This window comes from Dipodomys ordii, unplaced genomic scaffold, assembly GCF_000151885.1.
Source record: "Dipodomys ordii isolate 6190 unplaced genomic scaffold, Dord_2.0 Scaffold105, whole genome shotgun sequence".
In the NCBI taxonomy this organism is placed as follows: Eukaryota; Metazoa; Chordata; class Mammalia; order Rodentia; family Heteromyidae; genus Dipodomys; species Dipodomys ordii.
Genome location: NW_012267321.1, coordinates 1,638,051 through 1,658,299, shown reverse-complemented (window position 1 = coordinate 1,658,299; position 20,249 = coordinate 1,638,051). Strand labels below are relative to the sequence as shown.

Below are 20,249 nucleotides of genomic sequence, written 5' to 3'. Positions count from 1 at the left end.
CAGAGTCCCACCCCTACCTGGTGCTGGCCAGGCCCCACCCCTACTCTGGAGGCCAATGTCGCCCCCATTCCCTCCCCACCATGGAGGAAGGACCAGTTGTCTGCAGGCCCTGTCCAGGGTCCGCCCAGGCCAGGCCTTGCTCTGGTCTGTAGAGCAATAAAGGCCAGGCAGGGGAGGACACAGAGGGTGGAGGATTAACCAACACATACACACAAACACACACACACACACACACACACACACACACACTCACATACACACACAAAGCTCCAAGTAAGGCTCCACCCCCGCCCCAAGTCCCCTCAAACAGGCAGCCAGGGCTCTCATTTCCTTTATCCTGTGGAGTTGAGATGGATCCAAGCTTCCCCTGGTGGGGCCCACGTGGGAACCACCATGATGAACCCCTCCACTCCCCTGTCTTGAACGCAGGGAATGATGGCTCATGCCTGTAGACCCAGCACCATGCTATCAGCTACAGCTGGCCACACAGAGCCCAGCCTGCCCAACACAGGGCGCTATGCAACACCACAGAACATGGGACCCTGGTGGCTTCCTCCTATGGGTCCCCACTCTCTACACTGTGGTTCATGGCACTCTGTCTCCTTGAAGCCCAGCAACACACACACACACACACACACACACACATATGCCTCAACACAAGGGCACATTTTGCATGTCCATATCAAGCCCCCATCTTCCTCCTGCAGTCATAGAGAAGTGGACCTGGAACCTGGTGGAGCCGAGGACACAGATCAGATGGGCAAGGGTCATTAAGGAAGGACGAGGGAGTTATCCTGTAGGGAAAGGTGGAACATGCATGTTGCATGGAGAGAGGTCTCCAGCAGCCTCTCCTGCTTCTCTAGAGCAATCACAACAACAACAATAACAAATGATGATGATGATGATGTATTTGTTGTGGGCTACCAAAGAGACTTAGCAAGTGGTCTTAGAAATGGTGTGCCTAGGAGAACAGCTATGTTTAAAGTTCATGACGATAAACACAATGTGTCCCTTATAACAGACACAATGTTTAATGTCCAGTATAATGGCATGAGGTATTCCTTCAGATCTAATTTGTTTGTGCTCCAGACAGCAAGATACTATCTCTCAGCAGGAGAAATCCTGGACAGGGCTGCTCGCTGCCTCCTTCCCTTGTAAGATGAACGACTCTTCATCTCTGATGCCTTACCACTGGGGCAAGTTGTTGTACGTGCGAAATCTTCCTGGAAGCTCCTGGTCTCTATTTGACCTGGGGCTGAGAGGGGCAACACGTAGTCAGCAATGCCACAGTGCCCACTGTGCCAGGAGCGGGAAAGCCTCTGGACCCAGTATCTGTTGTGCTCCACCTGTGTCTCTCAGACCATGGGATGTTACCTGATTTGTTTGCAAGTCAATAAAATCTCAAACTCTTCAAGAGTTCTTCGCAAACAGTTGGGCACTGCCAGCTGGAAATGGAGATGAGAGGCAGAAAACAAAGCTGGGTACTCAAGAAAAGCTGGATCTTGCTGGCTCCTTCTGGATTATTCCAGACAGAAACTCTTCCTACTTACTGTTAAAGAAAATTTCCCATCACCGGTTTTCCCCCCCACACCCTCATCCTGCTGCCACGGTTGGAATTACATAAATCAAGACAGCCCAGCTTCCTGGAGGGCCCAAGATAAAGGCCAAGTGTGTCCCATAGCCTGTCAGATACAGGCTACATGCACCTGCCTCAAGATCTTTGGTAGGACAACTCTCCATCTTCTATCCCAGACCTCCTCCATCCGCTTCTTACCATCTGAGTCTTCCATATGCCTTCAGTCCAGTTCCCTACAGTGCCTTCACCTTAGCAGCAAACTCTGATTTATCCATTGCCATCCAGACACTGAAATATAAGATTCTGGGTTTGATTTCCAGCAACCTCAGCCCCATGTCTATGAAACTGGAATGTTTTCTTCAGGACAGACACAGAAACTTTAACTCTTTATGCCATTGAGCTGGATTCTGAAGCTCTGAACTCATCTGTCTTCCTTCTCTCCATGTTGGCCAGAACAATTAGGAGCTACTGTCTTATCTCATTGTAGTTATTAATGTTAAAAATATCGATTTCACGGTCTTCTACATGTGACTTTCTGGATTTTGCCTCTTGTTCATTAGGACCCTCCCCGTGGTAATATTGTGTATGTCTCCATGTTTGTCATGGGTTTTCAGTGCTGATATTGTTACAGAAAACTGAGTCATGGGCTGGGAAGGTGGCTCAGTGGTAGAGTGCTTGCCTTGCATGCATGAGACCCTGGGTTCGATTCCTCAGCACCACATAAGCAAAAAGAAAAAAGCCGGAATGGCACTGTGGCTCAAGTGGTAGAGTGCTTACCCCCCAAAATTCCACCCCTGTAGCATCAATCTAAGTTGCAAAATATAGATAAGTGATGTGTGTTTCAGACATGAGGAAGAAGATTTTTTTTTTGGTTGGATGTGGGGCTTGAATTCTGGGCCTGGGTGCTGTCCCTCAGTTCTTCAGCTCAAGGCAAGCACTCTCACACTGGAGCCACAGCACCACTTCCAGTTTTCTGAGTGGTTTATTGGAGATAAGAGTCTCATGGACAGGGCTGGGAAGGTGGCTCAGTGGGAGAGCGCTTGCCTTGCATGCTCGAGGCCCTGGGTTCCATTCCTCAGCACCACATAAGCAAAAAGAAAAAAGCCGGAATGGCACTGTGGCACTGTGTCTCAAGTGGTAGAGTGCTAGCCTTGAGCTGAAGAGCTGAGGGACAGCGCCCAGGCCCAGAGTTCAGGCCCCACAACCGGACCCAAAAAAAAAAGAATCTCATGGAGTTTTCTGCCTGGGCTGGCTTTGAATTACAATCCTCAGATCTCAGCCTCCTGAGTAGCTAGGATGACAGGTGTGAACCACCAGCTCCCTGCTTGAGGAAGAATTCTTTCTTCTCCCAGAAAACTATCCTTTTTTTGTTTATAAGGCCATATCTGATTGGTTGAGTTCCTCAGACATGGAGGGCAAGGTACTTATGTGAATTGTTTTTCTGACATATCTTCAGTCTCTTTCCTTGGTTCATCTGGTTACATTTTTTTCCAATATTGATTATGTTTTCAAAGAATCAAATCTCATTGACTTCTTATGTTGTTCTTTTCTCATTTGGTTAATTTTTATCCTTCTCTTTATGATTTTTCCCAGCTACTAACATTGTGTTTGTTCTTTCTGTAAGACCTTAAAGTTCATCAATAGGTTATTTGTGAACCACTCTGATTTTTTTTTTTTTTAGGGTCAGTTGTGGGGCCTGAACTCTGGGCCTGGGCGCTGTCCCTCAGCTCTTTAGCTCTTTACCACTTGAGCCACAACACCACCTCTGGCTTTTTCTGCTTATGTGGTGCTGAGGAATTGAACCCAGGGCCTCATGCATGCGAGGCAAGCACTCTACCACTGAGCCACCCGATTTTTTTTTTAATGTAGGCACTTGTAGCTCAAAATTGTGCTCTTAGTACTGTACAAACTCTAAACTGCACAAACTTAGAACTTACATTCTGCTAAGCTGTGTATTCATTCATGTTTGATTCTGTGGAAATTTTTTACATCTCTTCCTTTATTTCTAAAATAACCCACTGACGGTTTTTGTAACTACCTTCTATTTTAATCAAAAGAAGTGTTTCAATCTTAATCCTTCTTATATACAATTTTATTGTTGTTATAGAGGTGTTGTACAGAGGAGTTACCATTTCATAAGTGGGTAATGAGTACCGTTTTTCTAACAATGTCACCCCTTCCTTTGCTTTCCCCCAGTTTTTCCCCTCCCATCCCTGCCCATAAGTCACATAGGTCATTTTTCCCATAGTGTCTACTGAATAGCATGATTGCATTTGCATTCTTGCCCCAGTGATAATTTTCTAAAAGACGCTGTTCAGTCTCACCTACATATGTAGTTTCTGTGACTTTTTGTTATTGATTTCTACTTCCATTCTGACCTGTCAAAAGATACAGGAAATTATTTCAAACTTTGCTTTATGTCTTAAAATGTGATTTGGTTCAGAGGAAGTCTATGGGCTGTTGAGAAAAACAAAAAAGATGCACCCTACAGTTGTTGGGTAAAATATTCTATAGATGTTGTTAAGTCCCTTAAGGTACAGTTTGATGGTGAAGTTTCTTGGGGTTTTTTTTCTGGACAATTCACAATTCTGGAGAATCCACAATTCTCAAGTGTTTTTCTGCTCAGTCAGTAGAAGGAGGAAGCCGGATGCTTTATCTAAGACTCATAGAGATGTGGGGAAAAGGGCATCTTCCATTCTCCTATTTCTAAGATTTCTGTGTGGTTCTTTTTTAGAATCTCTACCTCATTATTTAACAGTTATTTCATATTTTAACAGTTATTTCATATCCTGCAACATCTTCCTTAATTAATTCCCCCTTACCTCTGAATCTTATGGGGAGATCAGAACAATGGGGGAGGATTCTGTCCACACAGTGGTGAGTTCTACGGGAGGAGGCACCTCGGATGGAAAATCCTCCATCTTACAAGGAGAGGAGGCTGCACATCCCTGCCTCCTATCTCTCCAAGTAGAAGATAGTATCTTTGTTTCCTGAGCACAAACAAGTTGTGCCTGTAGGAACATATTATACCATCATACTGGACGTTAAACATTACGTCTGTTATAAGGGACACATTGTGTTTACCATGCCGAACTTTAAACACAGCTGTTCTAGTAGGCACACCATTTGTAAGACACTTGCTGCCACGCCTTCTTGATAGACAACAACAAATACGTTAGATGGTTGCTGTTGCTGCTCCTGCTGCTGCTCTGAAGTCATAAAAAAACATGAGAGGCTGGTGAAGACCTTCCTCCCAGAGCCACGCAGTGTGCGTGTTCCGCCTTTCCTACAGACAATTCACAGTTCCTACCCCAACACTCATCATCTATCTGATCTGTGTCCTCTAGCCTACCCAGTTCCTTATGATGGCAGAAGAAGGTGCAGATTTTGTGTGGATATCGTGGACTCAAGAAGTAATGGGCCAAAAGTCCAAAAGTTACACACTTTCTTTCAGGCCCGGACTTGAACCACTATCTTCTGGATCTCAGCCTTCCATGAGGCCCTTCTTTTGACTCTAATTTCTATCACTTCACTTATGGATGTTTACAGTTTGATGTTTGTATGTGTAAGACGTGAGTTAGTATTGGGTTAGGTTAGGATAGGTTAGGTTAGATTAGGTTGGATTGGATTAAGTTAGGTTGGATTGGGTTAAGTTGGTTGGGTTAAGTTAGGCTGAGTTTAGTAACATTGGGTTAAGTTGTATTGGGCTGGTTGGTTGTGTTAGGTTAAGCTGGGTTAAGTTAGGTTGAGTTGGATTCAATTGTGTTAGTTGGGTTGGGATGCGTTAGGTTAAGTTGGGTTTGGGCTGGGTTGGGCTAGTGTAGATTAAGTTCAGTTAGGGTTAATTGGGTTGGGTTGGGTTAGGTTAAATTGGGTTGGGTTAGGTTGAGCTTTTAGCTTGAGCTGGAGTTGTCCTGATGGCATTGGATTAGATGGTGTTCAGTTGAGGTGAATTGAGTTTTATACAATTGAGTGGGGTGCATTGTGATGAATGAGTTGAGTTGGGTTGATTGGTGTGGGGTTAGCTTTGGTGAGTTGAGTTGGGTTGATGGGTGTGGGGATACTTTGGTGAGTTGAGTTGGGTTGATGGGTGTGGGGATGCTTTGGTGAATTGAGTTGGGTAGATTGGTGTGAGCTGGCTTTGGTGAGTTGAGTTGGGTTGGGTTGAACTGGGCTGGGGCTGAGTTGTGGATATGGACAGTTGTGGAGATGGGACCCAGGGCCTCAGGCTGAGACTCGTCACTCCACACACCATCAATCACCTATAGGAAGATACAGCTCAGATTCCCAGGCAGAAATATCCCACAGTTTTACCCCCGTCTTCCTGGCCTCCACTTGTTAGTATCTGCATGCACTCTGGTCTTGTTCCTCATCCTAGGTAATTTTTCCTTTTTTTTTTGTAATTTGTGGAACCTGAATTCTAGGCCTGGGCACTGTGCCTCAGCTCTTCAGCTCAAGGTGAGCACTCTACCACTTGAGCCACAGCACCACTTCTGACTTTTTTCTGCTTATGTGGTGCTGAGGAATCGAACCCAAGGTCTCATGCATGCAAGGCAAGCACTCGACCACTGAGCCACCTTCCCAGTCCATCATTCTAGGTAATTTCAAAGAAGACGCTATGGAGTTCTCATGCAGCTGGAGCACATGATCTAGTTTTGAAGAAACAACTGGAATTAGCCACTTATTGAGAATCTATGACACTGTATTTCAAGAATGGGGTGAAAAGATAAAGGTCTTGTGCTTTGACTCTGTGAGGTGCAGGGATGCGGGCATCTCACAGCTTCAGTGCAAGTATTGGAGGGGGTACCAAGGTGCTATGTCTCAGGCAGCTCTCAGAGATATGTTCCCTGGCTGGCAGCGATCACAGTCTCTGTCCCCCTGGGGCTTCGCCTCTGGGAAAGCCTCCAGTGTGAGGAGTGCCCTGGAGACACCAGGTGTGCCTCGTTTCTTTGTGCCCTTCATGACATTAATGCCCAAGGGGGGTGTCCACACCCAGAACCTGGGCAGAGCCTCAGCCAGCTTCTACGCAGCCAGCGCAGCAGAGGAGGGGCCCACAAAGGATAAAAGCTTTTAAAAAGTCTCCCCAGCTCTCAGCTCAGCACCTGACTGTCCACGGACACCACCACGGCCATGTGGGTGCTGGTCCTGTGCTGGGCTCTGTCCCTGGGGAGGTCAGGTAAGCCAGAGGGAGGGAGGGAGGGAGGGAAGGCTCCCTGTGGTCCCAGGGCCCCTACCTTCTAGAAGTCTAGCCCTCTCCTGCCCACCTCCCCAGACTGGTCTCCAGCCACTTCCCCCACTCTCAGGCTCCCCCAGAAGTCCTTCCCTAGTCTCTCCACATGCTGGAACCTTGGCGGTCCTCATCCCATCACCAGGCCCCGGCTCTCTTCCCACTTGCCATGGAACTTTCTCCTCTCCCTGTGCTAACAGTTGGAGTCCCCCAACTCTTTTAACAACTCCCTCTGTTCAGAGGAATATTCTGGAACCCAGAGTATCCCCATGTGGACCTGGGCTCCTGAGGAGAGTCACAGGAACTGAGGAATTCCCACGTTGCCATGGTGACGTCTGGGGTCCTGCTCAGCCCTCAACTCTATCCTGAACTTGGAGTCCATTCAGAATCCCACCCTACAAGCCCAGGCAAATCCCTGCCCTCCCCGTCGCAAGCCCTCCCCACTGAGATCTGCAAAACCAAGTGCCCCCCAACCGTCCCCTCTTCCCAGCAGCCCTCGCTCCAACCCCTGACCTCCGGTCACAGTGTGGCTCTCCCACTCCCCTGATTCATTCTGGGCCCACAGGTGCCACGCCCCACATCCAGTCCAGGATCGTCAGAGGCTGGGAATGCCTGAAACACTCCCAGCCGTGGCAGGTGGTTCTAGTCCACTCAGGGAAGATCAAGTGTGGGGGCGTCCTGGTGAACCCCCAGTGGGTGCTCACAGCCGCCCACTGCATCCAAGAGTGAGTGGGGCCTGGGAAAGGGGGAGTGGAGGGCTGGCTTTGCCTGGATAGCCTCATGGGGGCCCAGCACCTGAGGGAGGGGACAGGCCAAGCCCCGTGGCCTGGGAGAGGCAGCTACAGTCCAGGACCATCTCCAGGACCATGCCTGGGGCTCACACGTCTCTCCTCCTCGCTGCCTCTCCGGGTCCCTTGGGGTCTGGCTCTGCCTGGGTCTTTCTACCACTGTGCTTCCATTTCTTTCTCTCCTTTCCCCATCTCAACATCACCCATCTGTCTGTCTGTGTCCGTGTCTCCTACCTGTGTCGCTACATGTGGCCTTCCCTGCATCCAGCCCCCCAACGGGTCCATGCCCATCTATCTCCCTCTAGGTCTGTTTCAGTTACTCTCCATCTCTACTTGCCAGATTCCCAGGATGGGCCCAAGAGGGACCCCAGAGAAAAGAATAAACGTCCCCAGGGAAGCCTGGGAGAGGAAGAAGAGGGAGGAGGAAGGAGAGGGAAGAAGGGCGCCCGAGGTGGGGACCCCACCTAGGACTTCAAGCCAAGCCCCACATGCTAGGAAGCCCTCAGTCCAGTCTGGCTGCAGCTGAGCAGCTCAGGCCCTGCTCCTCCTCCCTCACCCCTCCCCTCCCTACCTTTGCCCTGCTCTTCCCCTCCCTTCTCCTGCTGTGTCTCTCACATGCGCTTTGTCTCCTCACCCCCCTTCCTGCTCCCTCACCCTCCACCTCTGTAGCTCTGTTTATCTCTTTGTGCCTTTCACACCCTCCTCTCCCCTTCCTGTTAGCCCCCCACCCCTCCCCACCACCCTCACGCTGACTTGATTTCCTCAGCTGTGTCCTTCCCTCCCCCCTCCCTCTGTTTCTCCCTCACTTCCTCTCGGTCTCTCCTTGGGACCCCTCTACACCCCGGTGAGGCCCCTACCCCAGCTCCTCCTCCACCCTCACCCCCTCCATCCATTTCCCATAGCAATTACACTGCCTGGCTGGGTGGCACCAACCTGCTGGACATTGCAGAAGAGGGTCAGCACATCCCCGTCAATGCCAGCTTCCCTCACCCGCAGTACAACATGAGTCTGGTAAACAACTACACCCTAGACCACAGCCAGGACCCCAGCCAGGACCCCAGCCACGACCTGATGCTGCTGCGCCTGCTGCACCCAGCCAGGATGACCAGCGGGGTGCAGTTCCTGGAGCTGCCGCTCTTCAGGCCAGCCGAGGGGACCGTGTGCACCATGCCGGGCTGGGGCAGCATCCAGCAGGGCCCGGACACATGTAAGCGCCTCCCAGACCCTCACTCACTGGTGGAGGGGGTGGGATAGACGTATAAAATAGCCTTCGAGGTGCCCACAGCCTTTTTCCTCCCCACCCTGCAGACGTGCAAACATACAAACTGCAGTGCGTAGAGCTGCAGCTTCTCAATAACCAGTGGTGCACACACATCTACAGCAGCAAGGTGACAGACACCATGATCTGCGCCGGAGGCTTCCAGAAAGAGGGCGGAGGCCCCTGCGTGGTAAGCCGCCCCTCATGTCCTCAGCACCCACCTACCCCATCCCTGGCACACCTCACTGCCCCACCCCTCCATCCAGCACGTCACCATTACTGATCACACTCACGGTGCTGTCCCAGGTCCTGATCCATTCTGATGGGAACACAGAGAGAAACAGGGAGCTCACCACAGACATGGAGCAGTTCAGGGGGTGACAGTTAAGGGGCAGGGAAGAACCAAAGCAGTGGAAAGGAGGCACCGCAGGCCTGGGTACCCAGGGAGAGGGCCAGAGGGCAAGGGGCAGCTGGGGGCCCGCACAACTGGGTCAGGGGGCAGAAGGGGCAGAGAAAGTGAGTAGGGGCCGAGGCAGGGCAAGGCCCAGGTCTGGGCTCGCCTGTGCCCTCTGGTGGTGGTGTGGGGACCAGGCTGCAGGAAGCAAGGGCTGGAGGGAGGGCAACAGTGCTGCCCTGGCTCCCCCATCCCTGATGAAGCCCCGTTGGGGTTTTTTGTTTGTTTTTAGCCAGTTGTGAGGCTTGAACTCAGGCCCTGTCCCTGACCTCTTTTTTTTGCTCAAAGATAGCCCTCTACCACTTTGAGTTACAGCCCCACTTCTGGTTTTCTGGTGGTTCATTGGCAATAAGAGTCTCACTGACTTTCCTGCCCAGGCTGGCTTTCAACCATGATCTTCAGATCTTAGCTTCCTCAGTAGCTAGGATTACAGGCATGAGCCACCAGCGCCTGGCTAGGAGCTGGGTTTTGATGTCTCCTCCCAATGAGGAGGACCCTCTGCCAGAACCCCATCTTCTTGCTCTGGAGGGGCAATGTCTGAATGTGTACTCGCTCTCTCTCTCTCTCTCTCTCTCTCTCTCTCTCCCTTCCCCCACCTCCCAGGGTGACTCTGGAGGACCGTTGGTCTGCAATGGCGTGATCCAAGGGGTAGCATCGTGGGGCCTTTCCAAGTGTGGCGTCTTTGGCTACCCGGGCATCTTCACCCGAGTGCAATCATATGTGAAGTGGATCGTAGACACCATGGAGGCCAATCCTTAAGTCCCACCTTGCCCATCCACCATTAAAACAGAATGTTAGCAAGCTCTGATATCCTCTGGTGTGTGGCTATGTCCTGGTCCTGGGGCTAGAACTCAAGGCCTGGGTGTTGTTCCTGAGCTATTTTTGCTGCAGAAGGGCTGAGTAGCAGCTGGATGAACCCTAAAACTAAAGAATGTGCCCACCAATGCTTACGTGGTGTCTCAGAAAGGGAGGAGAAAGAGATAGTGAGAGAAAAGAGAGAGGGGGGATGGAGGGAGGGAAGGAGGAAGGGAGAGGGGGAAGGAGGGAAGGAGGAAGGGAGGGAGGGAGGGAAGGAGGACATCTCAGCTCATGCTGACCTGGGAACAACGAGAAAAGGAGACTGAAGAGATAGGGACCACAGAAGGGCACAAGCAGCTGTGAGCTGGGAAGAGCTGTGGTCCCACATCTGGAGCCAGCGGTCTGCCCGTGGGATTCTTGGTGTGCATTTCCCCCACAGGACACCATAGGCAGAGACAGTGGTCATTTCTCTGTGAGGCATCTGAGTGCAAGTTTGCTGTCCCCACACTGAGATGAGCTGAGTCCTCCAGGATAAGGCAGGACACAGCCTCACCCAGGACCCCACCAATCTAACTCACAGCCCTGTGTGCCATAGCCTTACCCTCAGGCCCCTCAGCCGCCGCCTCTTATATCCCTTCCTCTGCACCACTCACTGCTGCCTCTACGTCCCCCTCTCCCTTCTCCCCCTCTCCCTCTCTCCCCCTCACTCCCTCTTTTCCCTCTCCCCTGGCATTCAGCACACATGGTCTCCACTGCTCTGTGTCAGGACCAAAGAACACTAGGCAGGGGACTGCGTGGAACCCTGAGATTTTATTATATGTGGAACCCTACAATTTTATTGTGAGAAAACAAACAGATTTGTGGGACTAGATTCTGGGTGTGAGAGTACGAGAATCAGAGTGCTCTGAATGTTTGAAAAGAACACATGAGCAGGGTGCCGATGGCTCACGCCCATAAACCTAGCTACTCAGGAGACTGAGATCTGAGGATAGTGGTTCAAAGCCAGCCCGGGCAGGAAAGGGCATGAGACTCATCTCCAAAAAACCACTCAGAAAACCAGAAGTGGCACTGTGGCTCAAGTGGTAGAGTGCTTGCCTTGAGCTGAAGAGCTGAGGGACAGCGCCTAGGCCCACAGTTCAAGCCCCACAACCAACACACACACACACATACACACACACACACACACACACACACACATGAACCAAGCCCATGGTGCTGACAGCTCAGAGGACACTGGGTCTTGAGAGGTGAAGAATTTGCTTGAGATTTAGGCACATGAGACTTTGTCTTCAGGGTCACGCTCTCTTGTCTAGCTCTAAACTTAAACGGAGGAGCCCTGAGCCACGGGCCCTGCCCCTGGGATTCGTCCAGCTGTATCCACAGAACAAGGAGTGCTAGGTTCTCCTCCTCCCTTGGCACAGCTCTTGGCGGAAGATGGCCAGGCCGAAGCAGCTCTGGCAGGACGCTGGCCAGCCTCGGGGTGCCAGCCAAGCAGGGGCAGGGTCCTGGGGCAGGGAAGGGCTTATAAGTCTCCTCTGGGAAGCTACTCAGCTCAGAGCTCGCCTCCTGCCCGGACACCTCTAATCACCATGTGGTTCTCGACTCTGTGTGTCATTCTGTCCCTGGGGAAGACTGGTGAGACAATGGGAACACAGGAGGGGGGGCCCTGGCACTCACTCTGCCCTCACCCCGAAGTCCTTCCCTCTATCTACCCTAGCCTCGCCCCTCCCACCCACTGCCCATCTTAGATCAGGTGCCAGGCTTGTGCATGTATCTCCCAACAGTCTATACTGCCAAACCTTCCCCAGCCCTCCCAGGAACTCCAGAACTTTCTTTCCTTTGGGCTACCAGTCACTTCATTAAAAGGGACCAAGTTGGAAGTCATCTTTGTCCTTGTGGGGCTCAAATCTTCCCAGACTAGGTGCAGGTGGCTCACACCTGTCATCCGAGCTATTCAAGGGGCTGAGATCTAAGGATCGGGGTTCCAAGTCAGCCTGAGCAGGAAAGTCCATGAGACTCTCATCTCCAATTAACTAGAAAAAAAGTTGAAAACAGAGCAGGGGCTCAAGTGGGTACAGCACCAGCCTTGAGCAAAATATCTACAGGATAGTGCCCAAGCTGAGTTCAAGCCCCAGTACTGGCACCAAAATAAAATAAAATAAAATCATGCCAGGACTGCCCTTAATCCTGCCAAGTTCTGCTGATCTTTCCCATGCGTGTGAGATTCTTAATTAACACTGGCTTGGAACGTACTATCCAGCTTCCAGTCTACCCCTTGGAAAACCCAGATCCTGCCAAACCCTTTCATCTTCCAAGAGTCATGGGATCTGCCAAAATCACAGCCCCTCTCAGCTGGCCATGAGACTCTTTGCCCCAGATCCTTCACAAACTGCCAGCCTGTGATCCCAGCACCTGAGAAACTGAGGCAGGAGAATCAAGGCCAAACTGGACCATATAGCATGACCCATCTCTGAAACAAAAACTAAAAACAAAACTCCTACACAGCCTCCCCTGCCTGTGTTCTGGGTGCCCACATCTTCCCCCACAAAAACTCTTTCTCACCGGGTGCTGGTAGCTCACACCTGTAATCCTAGCTACCCAGGAGGCCAAGATCTGAGGATAGTGGTTCAAAGCCAGCCCAGGCCGGAAAGTCCATGAGACCAATTAACCACCAGAAAACCAGAAGTGGCATGTGGTTCAAGCAGTAGAGTACTCGCCTTGAGCTAAAGAGCTGAGGGACAGTGCCCAGGCCCAGAGTTCAAGCCCCATGACCAACAACAACAACAACAAAAACCAAAACTATAAAGTCTCCCTCATTGGAACAGCCAGGAACCCACAAACACAGCAACTATCCAAATTCTGGGTCCTTTCCATCATCCTGTCCACAGCCAGTAATTGCCGCCCTGGTCCCTCACTCCCATATCCTTCCAAACCCACAGCTCTTCTCCCAGTCCAGTCCCCCCAGCCCTGCCAACTCTGGGTCCCCTTCTGCAGGTGCCGCGCCCTTCATCCAGTCCCGGGTCATAGGAGGCTGGGAGTGTGAGCGGCATTCCCAGCCCTGGCAAGTGGCTGTGTCTCACCATGGCCTGGCAGTGTGTGGGGGAGTCCTGGTGCACCCCCAGTGGGTGCTCACGGCTGCCCACTGCATCAAAGAGTGAGTAGAAGGCTGGGGGCATGGCTCAGGAGCACAGCACAGCCTCAGAAGCCTCCCAAAAATGACCAGGACCAAGGGACCTAGAGGAATAAGTTGGCAGTTCCCTGGGTGAGCTCATGTGAAGCTGGGGTGAGAGGGAAAGGGGGTGCTAAGCCAGGTGGGTCAGGGACAGGCTGAGCTGGATCTCCAGGTCCCTGGGTCTCTGGGTGTGTCTTCAGCGCTGTGCTTTTGGTTGACATCCTCCTTTTTTGGTCTGTATCCTTCTATCTCTGGATGACTCTGGTCTCTATCTCTGTATATGTCTTGGCATTTCTGTGGTCTTCTATCACTGTGTCCTCTCTTGTCTCTCTCTGTCTCCCTTCTCCTCATTCCTTTTTCCCTCTCTGCTGACTACACTCCCAGCGTGGACCCCAGGGCACCCCTGAGAAAAGGAAACCCCAACTGCGTGAGAGGGAAGGTTTTCCTCTGCCACCCCCACCCACCCCCACCATCCCTTCTGTCCACCCTGTAGAGCCCCAGGGGATCCTGGAGAGGCTGGAGCTGGGTGGGCGCAACTGAAGGGGGAGGAAGAAGAGGGAGGAGAGTGGAGTAGGGGTGCAGGAGGAGAGGAGCAGGGCGCTGGAAAAGGGGACCAGCCTCAGGCTTCAGGCCAGGCCCTGCCTGCTGGGAAGCCCTCAGCTCAGTCCATACTGGGCATCTCAGGCCCTGGCCCTCCTCCCCTCGCCTCTCCCCTCCCTCTGCTGTCCTGCTTTTCCCCTCCCTTCTCCTCTATCTTTCTCATGGCCTCTGCCTTGTCTCTTTTTCACCCCCTCCTTCCTGCCCCCTAGGTTCCCATTATCCCCCTCTGCCTCTCACTTCCCCTAGCCTCTCTCCTATGTTTATCTCTGTATGTATGTGTCTTTCACACCAACGCCCGGCTTACACGATTTTCCCAGATGTGTCTTCCCCCTCTTTTCTTTTTTCTTTTCTTTCTTTCCTTCCTTCCACCTTCCTTTCTTTCTTTCTGTCTTTCGTTCTTTCCTTTATTCTTTCCTTCTTTCTGCCAGTCCTGGGGCTTGAACTCAGGGCCCAGGCACTGTCCCTGAGCTTCTTTTGTTCAGGCTAACTGAACCACAGATCCATTTCCAGCCTTTGTGTATGTGGTACTAAGGAATCAAACCCAGGGCTTCATGCATGCTCAACAGGCACTCTACCACGAAGCCACATTCCCAGCCCGTCCCTGTTTCTCACCGACTCTCCCTGGGACCCTCCTGGCACCCCTGCCCCATCTCCCCACGCCTTCCCTTACCCCTGCTCCTCCTCGCAGCACTAGCCAGGTCTGGCTGGGTCGCCACAACCTGTTGGAGGATGAAGACTCGGCGCAGCGCGTCGCAGTCAGACACAGTTTTCCACACCCGCTGTACGACATGAGCCTCCTGGAGGGCAGAGACCCGGGCTCAGACTCCGACGGCAGCCACGACCTGATGCTGCTCCGCCTGTCGGCGCCTGCCAACATCACCGACGCCGTCCAGGTCCTGGGCCTGCCCACCGAGGAGCCCTCGCTAGGGAGCACCTGCTTCGCCTCAGGCTGGGGCAGCATCCATCCCCAAATATGTGCGCCTGCCCCCCACCCGGCCACCTAGATCTGAGACCTGGAGACACTGCGGGGGGGCGGGACTGGCGGCTAGGGGCGGGGCCACAGCAGGAGGTGGGACTGGTAACGAGGGACAGGGTCACTGCGAGGGTGGGGCTGGTGGCGAGGGGTGGGGCCACCGCATGGGCGTGGCTGGTGACGAGGGCGAGGCCATCAAGTGGGCGGGGCTAGTGGTGAGGGGCCTTGTCACATAAGGTTCGGGGACCGATGAGCAAGCAGGGCTGGTGGAGAGGATAGAGCTCAAGGAGAGGGGCGTGGCTAGTGATGAGGGTGGGACTAATGATAAGGGGCGAGGCTAGTGGTGAAGGATGGGATCAATGGTGAGGGGCGGGACCAAGGGTGAGGGCGGGACCAATGGGGAGAGGAGGGTCCGATGGGTGTGGCCTGCAGCAGAGGGCGGAGCCTGCCGTGAGGGGCGGGCTCAGTGTGGGGCCGTGGTCCAAAGAGTCCACACTGCAGCCGTCTTTCTCCCTGGCCCTCAGCCTTGTTCCCCAAGACCTTGCAGTGCGTAGACCTCAGACTCTTCTCCAACGGCATATGTGAAGAAGTCTATTCCGAGAAGGTGACGGAGTTCATGCTGTGTGCTGGGCGCTTGAAAGGCGGCAAGGACACCTGTATAGTGAGCCAGGCCCCTCTCCCCCACCCGGCCCATGATCTTGAGGGGAACAGAGTGAGGGCACCCTAATTCTTTGCTGGACCTGAGGCCAGCCCACTGTCTTGGAGTAAATGCTCTCCGGGGGTACCCCTCCCCACGAAGTTCCCCTCCCACTGCGCCCTCCCTCACCTCCCTCCCTCCAGCTACTCTCTCTCTCTCTCTCTCTCTCTCTCTCTCTCTCTCTCTCTCTCTCTCTCTCTCTCATGTAACGGCTCACTCCTTCCGGAACTGAGCTTGGGAGACATTCCTGTGGTCCCCATATACCCAGGTGATCGGTCAGGTCTGATGGATGGGGGTTCCCGGGGCAGATACTGGGGCTCACCTCCTCACTCTGTCTCTGTCGCTTTGACCCTCAGGGTGACTCAGGGGGTCCACTCATCTGTAATGGCATGCTGCAAGGTCTCACATCGTGGGGTGGCGACCCCTGTGCCTTGCCTAGACGGCCTGCCTTGTACACCAAGCTGATGCCCTACCGCAAGTGGATCGAGGACATCATGATAGCCAACCCCTGAGTGGCCTTGCCGGGCACCCCCTAGGAAAATGGAGCCCCTACCAAGTTGTGGCATCTTCCCACCCTTCTAGACTCCAGGTCCCTGGAAGGCTCAGAGCTCAGCTCATCAAAACCTGAGACTACTGGGCGCTGCTGGTTCATACCTATAATCCTAGCTACTCGGGAGGCTGAGATTTGAGGATCACGGTTGGAAGCCAGCCTGTGCAGCAAAGTTTTATCTCCCATTAACCACCAAAAAGCCACAAGTGGAAGTGTGGCTCAAGTGGTAGCTACTGTGTCATCAGGTAGATTCAACACACTGTCCAGCCATGTAGAGAAGTCCTATGGTCTTTTTTGCTTTGGATTGGGTCAGTACATCATGCCCCTACCAAGACCCACTAAACCTGCTGTCCCTGCCCAAGGCCTATCCCTCCTTCAGGGACCATGGACTGTAGACCCTATCCCTCCTTCAGGGACCATGGACTGTAGACCCTAGCCTTCCTCCCTCAGACCCAAGGCTCTAGGCCCATCCTTCCTCCCTCACATGGACGAACAAGCATACTTTGGTGCCATCTTGTGGTAGGATTCCTCCAGGACAGCAGAAAGAGATTTTCTACTTCTTGACTCCTAGCACAACCTAAGGGTTAAAGTCTGGACTCAGTACACTGCCACCTATCTATGTTCTCTACCTGTGCCTCAATTTACCCATCTGTGAACTGGGGTTTGCTTTGTTAACTCTGCTTTGTTGGTACTTGGGTTTGAAATCAAGGCCCAGCTCTTGCTAGGCAGATGCTCTACCACTTGAATCACAACACCTGGCAAAACTGGAGTCTTGATAAAGCACTCTGGGAAATTCAGAAAAGTCACCACATCTGAATAATCTGGAAATGAGGCGTCTTCCGATGCTCCATCTTCTGTCTGAGAAAGGCGATGTTCCTTGCCCAATTTCTGTACCTGGGGAACCAGGACTAGAATCAGCTCAATGCTGAGAACTAGCGCTCAGGAACTTTTGCCTCAAAATGCCACTATAGCTAGACTCAGTACTGGTGCACCCACGTGCGTTCGCGCGCACACACACACACACACACACACACACACACACAACCCTATTGACCTAGTCTGCCAGAATGTGTTAGAGGCTACAAATACCAAAGTCTGTTATTCTAGAAATACAGAGATCCTGTTGTTCTCACCCCAGTCAGGAAGGTATTTTCCATGAAGATGACGATGACTTTGCAGACCCAGGGTGGGGCAGGCTTATGACACGTTTCGTCCTTTGCTAGAAGGCCCCAGAACAGTCCCTCCCATGCTTGGACCCTCTCATTAGTCAGACATCTAGACAATTGCTTCAAGGTCTCTGGGGTTCTGAGACTCCAGAAGCCAAACTTAAATACCTGAGACCTTGGATCATCTTTGTGATGATCTGCAGGCTCCAGAATTCAAACTCCAGATTCCAGCTTCAGAATCCAGAATCAAGGCTGTAGGATCCACAAGACTTGAGCATAAATCTATACTCTACATGCAAGATCCTGGAAGCCCAGAAGCTTGGAAGTCAGGCCTATTTTCTGGTCCAGCCTCTTTTTTTTTTGGTCAGTCTTGGGGCTTGAACTCAGGGCCTGGGCACTGTCCCTGAGCTTGTTTTTCTCAAGGCTAGCACTCTACCAATTGAGCCACAGCATCCTTTCTGGTTTTTTTCTATGTATGTGGTACTGAGGAATTGAACCCAGGGCTTCATGCATGCTAAGCAAGCACTCTACCACTGAGCCACATTCCCAGCCCTGGTCCAGCCTTTTAGATGTGCAATGTAGATTTGAAATTCCAGACCCGGCACTCTGAACGTGAGTCTAGACCTAGATGCCAGAATCCACATGCCAAAATCCAAAACCCAAAATTCAGCTGGGTGCCAGTGGCTCACACCTGTAATCCTAGCTTCTCAGAAGGCTGAGATCTGGTGACATGATGACATCATGATGATGACATGGTTCCTGCCTGGCCAGAAAAGTTCATGGGGCTTTTGTTTTTCTTTTGCCAGTCCTGGGGCCTGGGGATTGTCCCTGAGCTTCTTTTTTTCTCAAGGCTAGCACACTACCACTTGAGCCACAACACCACTTCTGGCTTTTTCCATATATGTGGTCCTGAGGAATTGAACCCAGGGCTTCGTGCATGCTAGGCAAGCACTCTACCACTAAACCACATTCGCAGCCCTCATGATACTCTTATTCCAATTAACCAGCAAAATTAAAAAGTCAGAAGTGGAGCTGTGGCTCAAATGGTAGAGCTTCAGCCAGTCTTAAACAACAAAGCTAAGGGACAGCACCCATAACCTAAGTTTAAGCCTCAGTACACACACCCACACTCACACACACATACACACACACACACACACACACACCTCACACACACAATCCAAAATCTAGTGTTTGTACTGCAGACCTAAGGAAATACAAAAGTTCTGACCTTAAATGCCAAATTCCAAACACCAGCCCTGGTGTTTTGTTTTGTTTTTTTTTGTGGCCAGGACTTCAAATTTGAACTCAGTCTCATGCTTGCAAAGCAAGCCTTCTGCTTTTAGGGTTTGGGGTTTTGGGGTGTTGTTTTGTTTTGCTCATGTGGCTTGAACTCAGGGCCTGGGCACTGTTCTTAGCTCTTTGCTCAAGGCTAGCACTCTATCATTTTGAGTTACAGCACCAATTACAGTTTTCTGATGGTTAACTGGAGATAAGAGTCTCACAGACTGCCTGGGCTGGCTTTGAACTGTGGTCCTCAGATATCAGTCTCCTGAGTAGCTAGGATTATAGGCATGAGCCACCCAGGGCCCAGATGGTTTTGTTGTTGGTGGTGGTGGTGGTGGTGGTGGTAGTGGGTTGTTTTTTTTTTTGGGTCCGGTCGTGGGCCTGAACTCTGGGCCTGGGCTCTGTCCCTCAGCTCTTCAGCTCAAGGCTAGCGCTCTACCACTTGAGCCACAGCGCCACTTCTGGCTTTTTTCTTTTTGCTTATGTGGTGCTGAGGAATTGAACCCAGGGCCTCTGGCATGCAAGGCAAGCGCTCTACCACTGAGCCATCTTCCCAGCCCTGTTTTTTCTTTTTTTTTAAGATAAAGTCTCATAGTTTTACCTGGTGTTGATGTTGGAACACAATCCTCTCTCTGCCTCGGAATAGCTGGGGTTATAGGTGTTCACCATCACACCTGGCCCAAGTCTGGCTTTTAAATGTGAAGGCCCGGGATCCAGAATCCAGTCTGACTCAAAGACGATACAAAGGCCTCATCCCCCTGGGACTGGAGATATGACTCAGTGGTAAAGTGCTCACCTAGCATGCCTGAAGTCCTGGGTTCAATTCCTCAGTACCACATACACAGAAAAAGCTGGAAGTAAAGCTGTGGCTCAATTGGTAGAGTGCCAGCCTTGAGCAAAAGAAACTCAGGGACAGTGCCCAGGCCCTGAGTTCAAGCTCCAAGACTGGCAAAAAAAAAAAAAGCCCCACCCCAAGATCCAGACTCCAGACCTCCAAAAAACCCAGAGTACACAGACTTCAGGTCATCAATACCAAACACAAATCCAGAACCCATGATCCAGATGCAGAATACAAGTACCAGAACTCCTCATCAGAGAAGCAACAGGAAGACTGCAGTTCCCATAGGTTTACACCCCAAATCCCAACCTCTGTATTTTGCCATCCTCCAATTTTCTGCCCTGGGCTCCCCCACCCCTGCCTTGGGTGCACTGGGCCCTGGGGAGGAGCTCCTGACAGACTCACACAATAGCTTCATTCTAATAAACGCTCATTAGACCAAGTCCCCCGCCCCACCAGCCACCCCAGCGTCCTGCCCATAAAGCCAGCTCTGAGCCACCTCCCACCCCACCCCACCCCATCCCCAGACCCAGGAGGGGCTGAGAGCTTATAAAGGCAGGCTCTCCAGTGACCATGCCCTCTCCTGACATCTGAGTGCTCCGAGAAGCTGCTGGAGGATCTGGAGGGGGTGAGAACTTTGAGAAAGCACTTGGAAGGGGGTGGTGAGGGGAAACTAGGGAGCGGGGCGGGGAGAGGGTAGGGGGAAAAAGTGTCAAGGGCACATGGTAGGCCCAGGTGTCCTTTGCTGTGGCTACAGGTTGAATCAGAACTAAGAAAATGTCTTGGAAGTTGCCAGGAGCCCTAAAAGGGGGAGGAGGGAGAGGAGGGACCAGAAGGGTGACCCTGAAGACACACGTCCTAGAAC

At 52.0% G+C, this 20,249-nt stretch overlaps 2 protein-coding genes across 2 annotated transcripts; both read left to right on the top strand.

Annotated features, from left to right (window-relative positions):
• Window positions 1-6,706: 6,706 nt before the first annotated feature.
• LOC105994168 (kallikrein-2-like) lies at window positions 6,707-10,062 on the top strand. The gene is made up of 5 exons (XM_013027597.1): window positions 6,707-6,752; window positions 7,369-7,528; window positions 8,494-8,798; window positions 8,900-9,039; window positions 9,907-10,062. The coding sequence occupies exons 1-5, from the start codon at window positions 6,707-6,709 to the stop codon at window positions 10,060-10,062; spliced, it is 807 nt and encodes a 268-aa protein (XP_012883051.1).
• Window positions 10,063-11,690: 1,628 nt separating this feature from the next.
• On the top strand, window positions 11,691-16,055 carry LOC105994292 (kallikrein-2-like). Its single transcript, XM_013027732.1, has 5 exons — window positions 11,691-11,736; window positions 13,096-13,255; window positions 14,562-14,848; window positions 15,371-15,507; window positions 15,900-16,055. The coding sequence occupies exons 1-5, from the start codon at window positions 11,691-11,693 to the stop codon at window positions 16,053-16,055; spliced, it is 786 nt and encodes a 261-aa protein (XP_012883186.1).
• The last annotated feature ends 4,194 nt before the right edge of the window (window positions 16,056-20,249 follow it).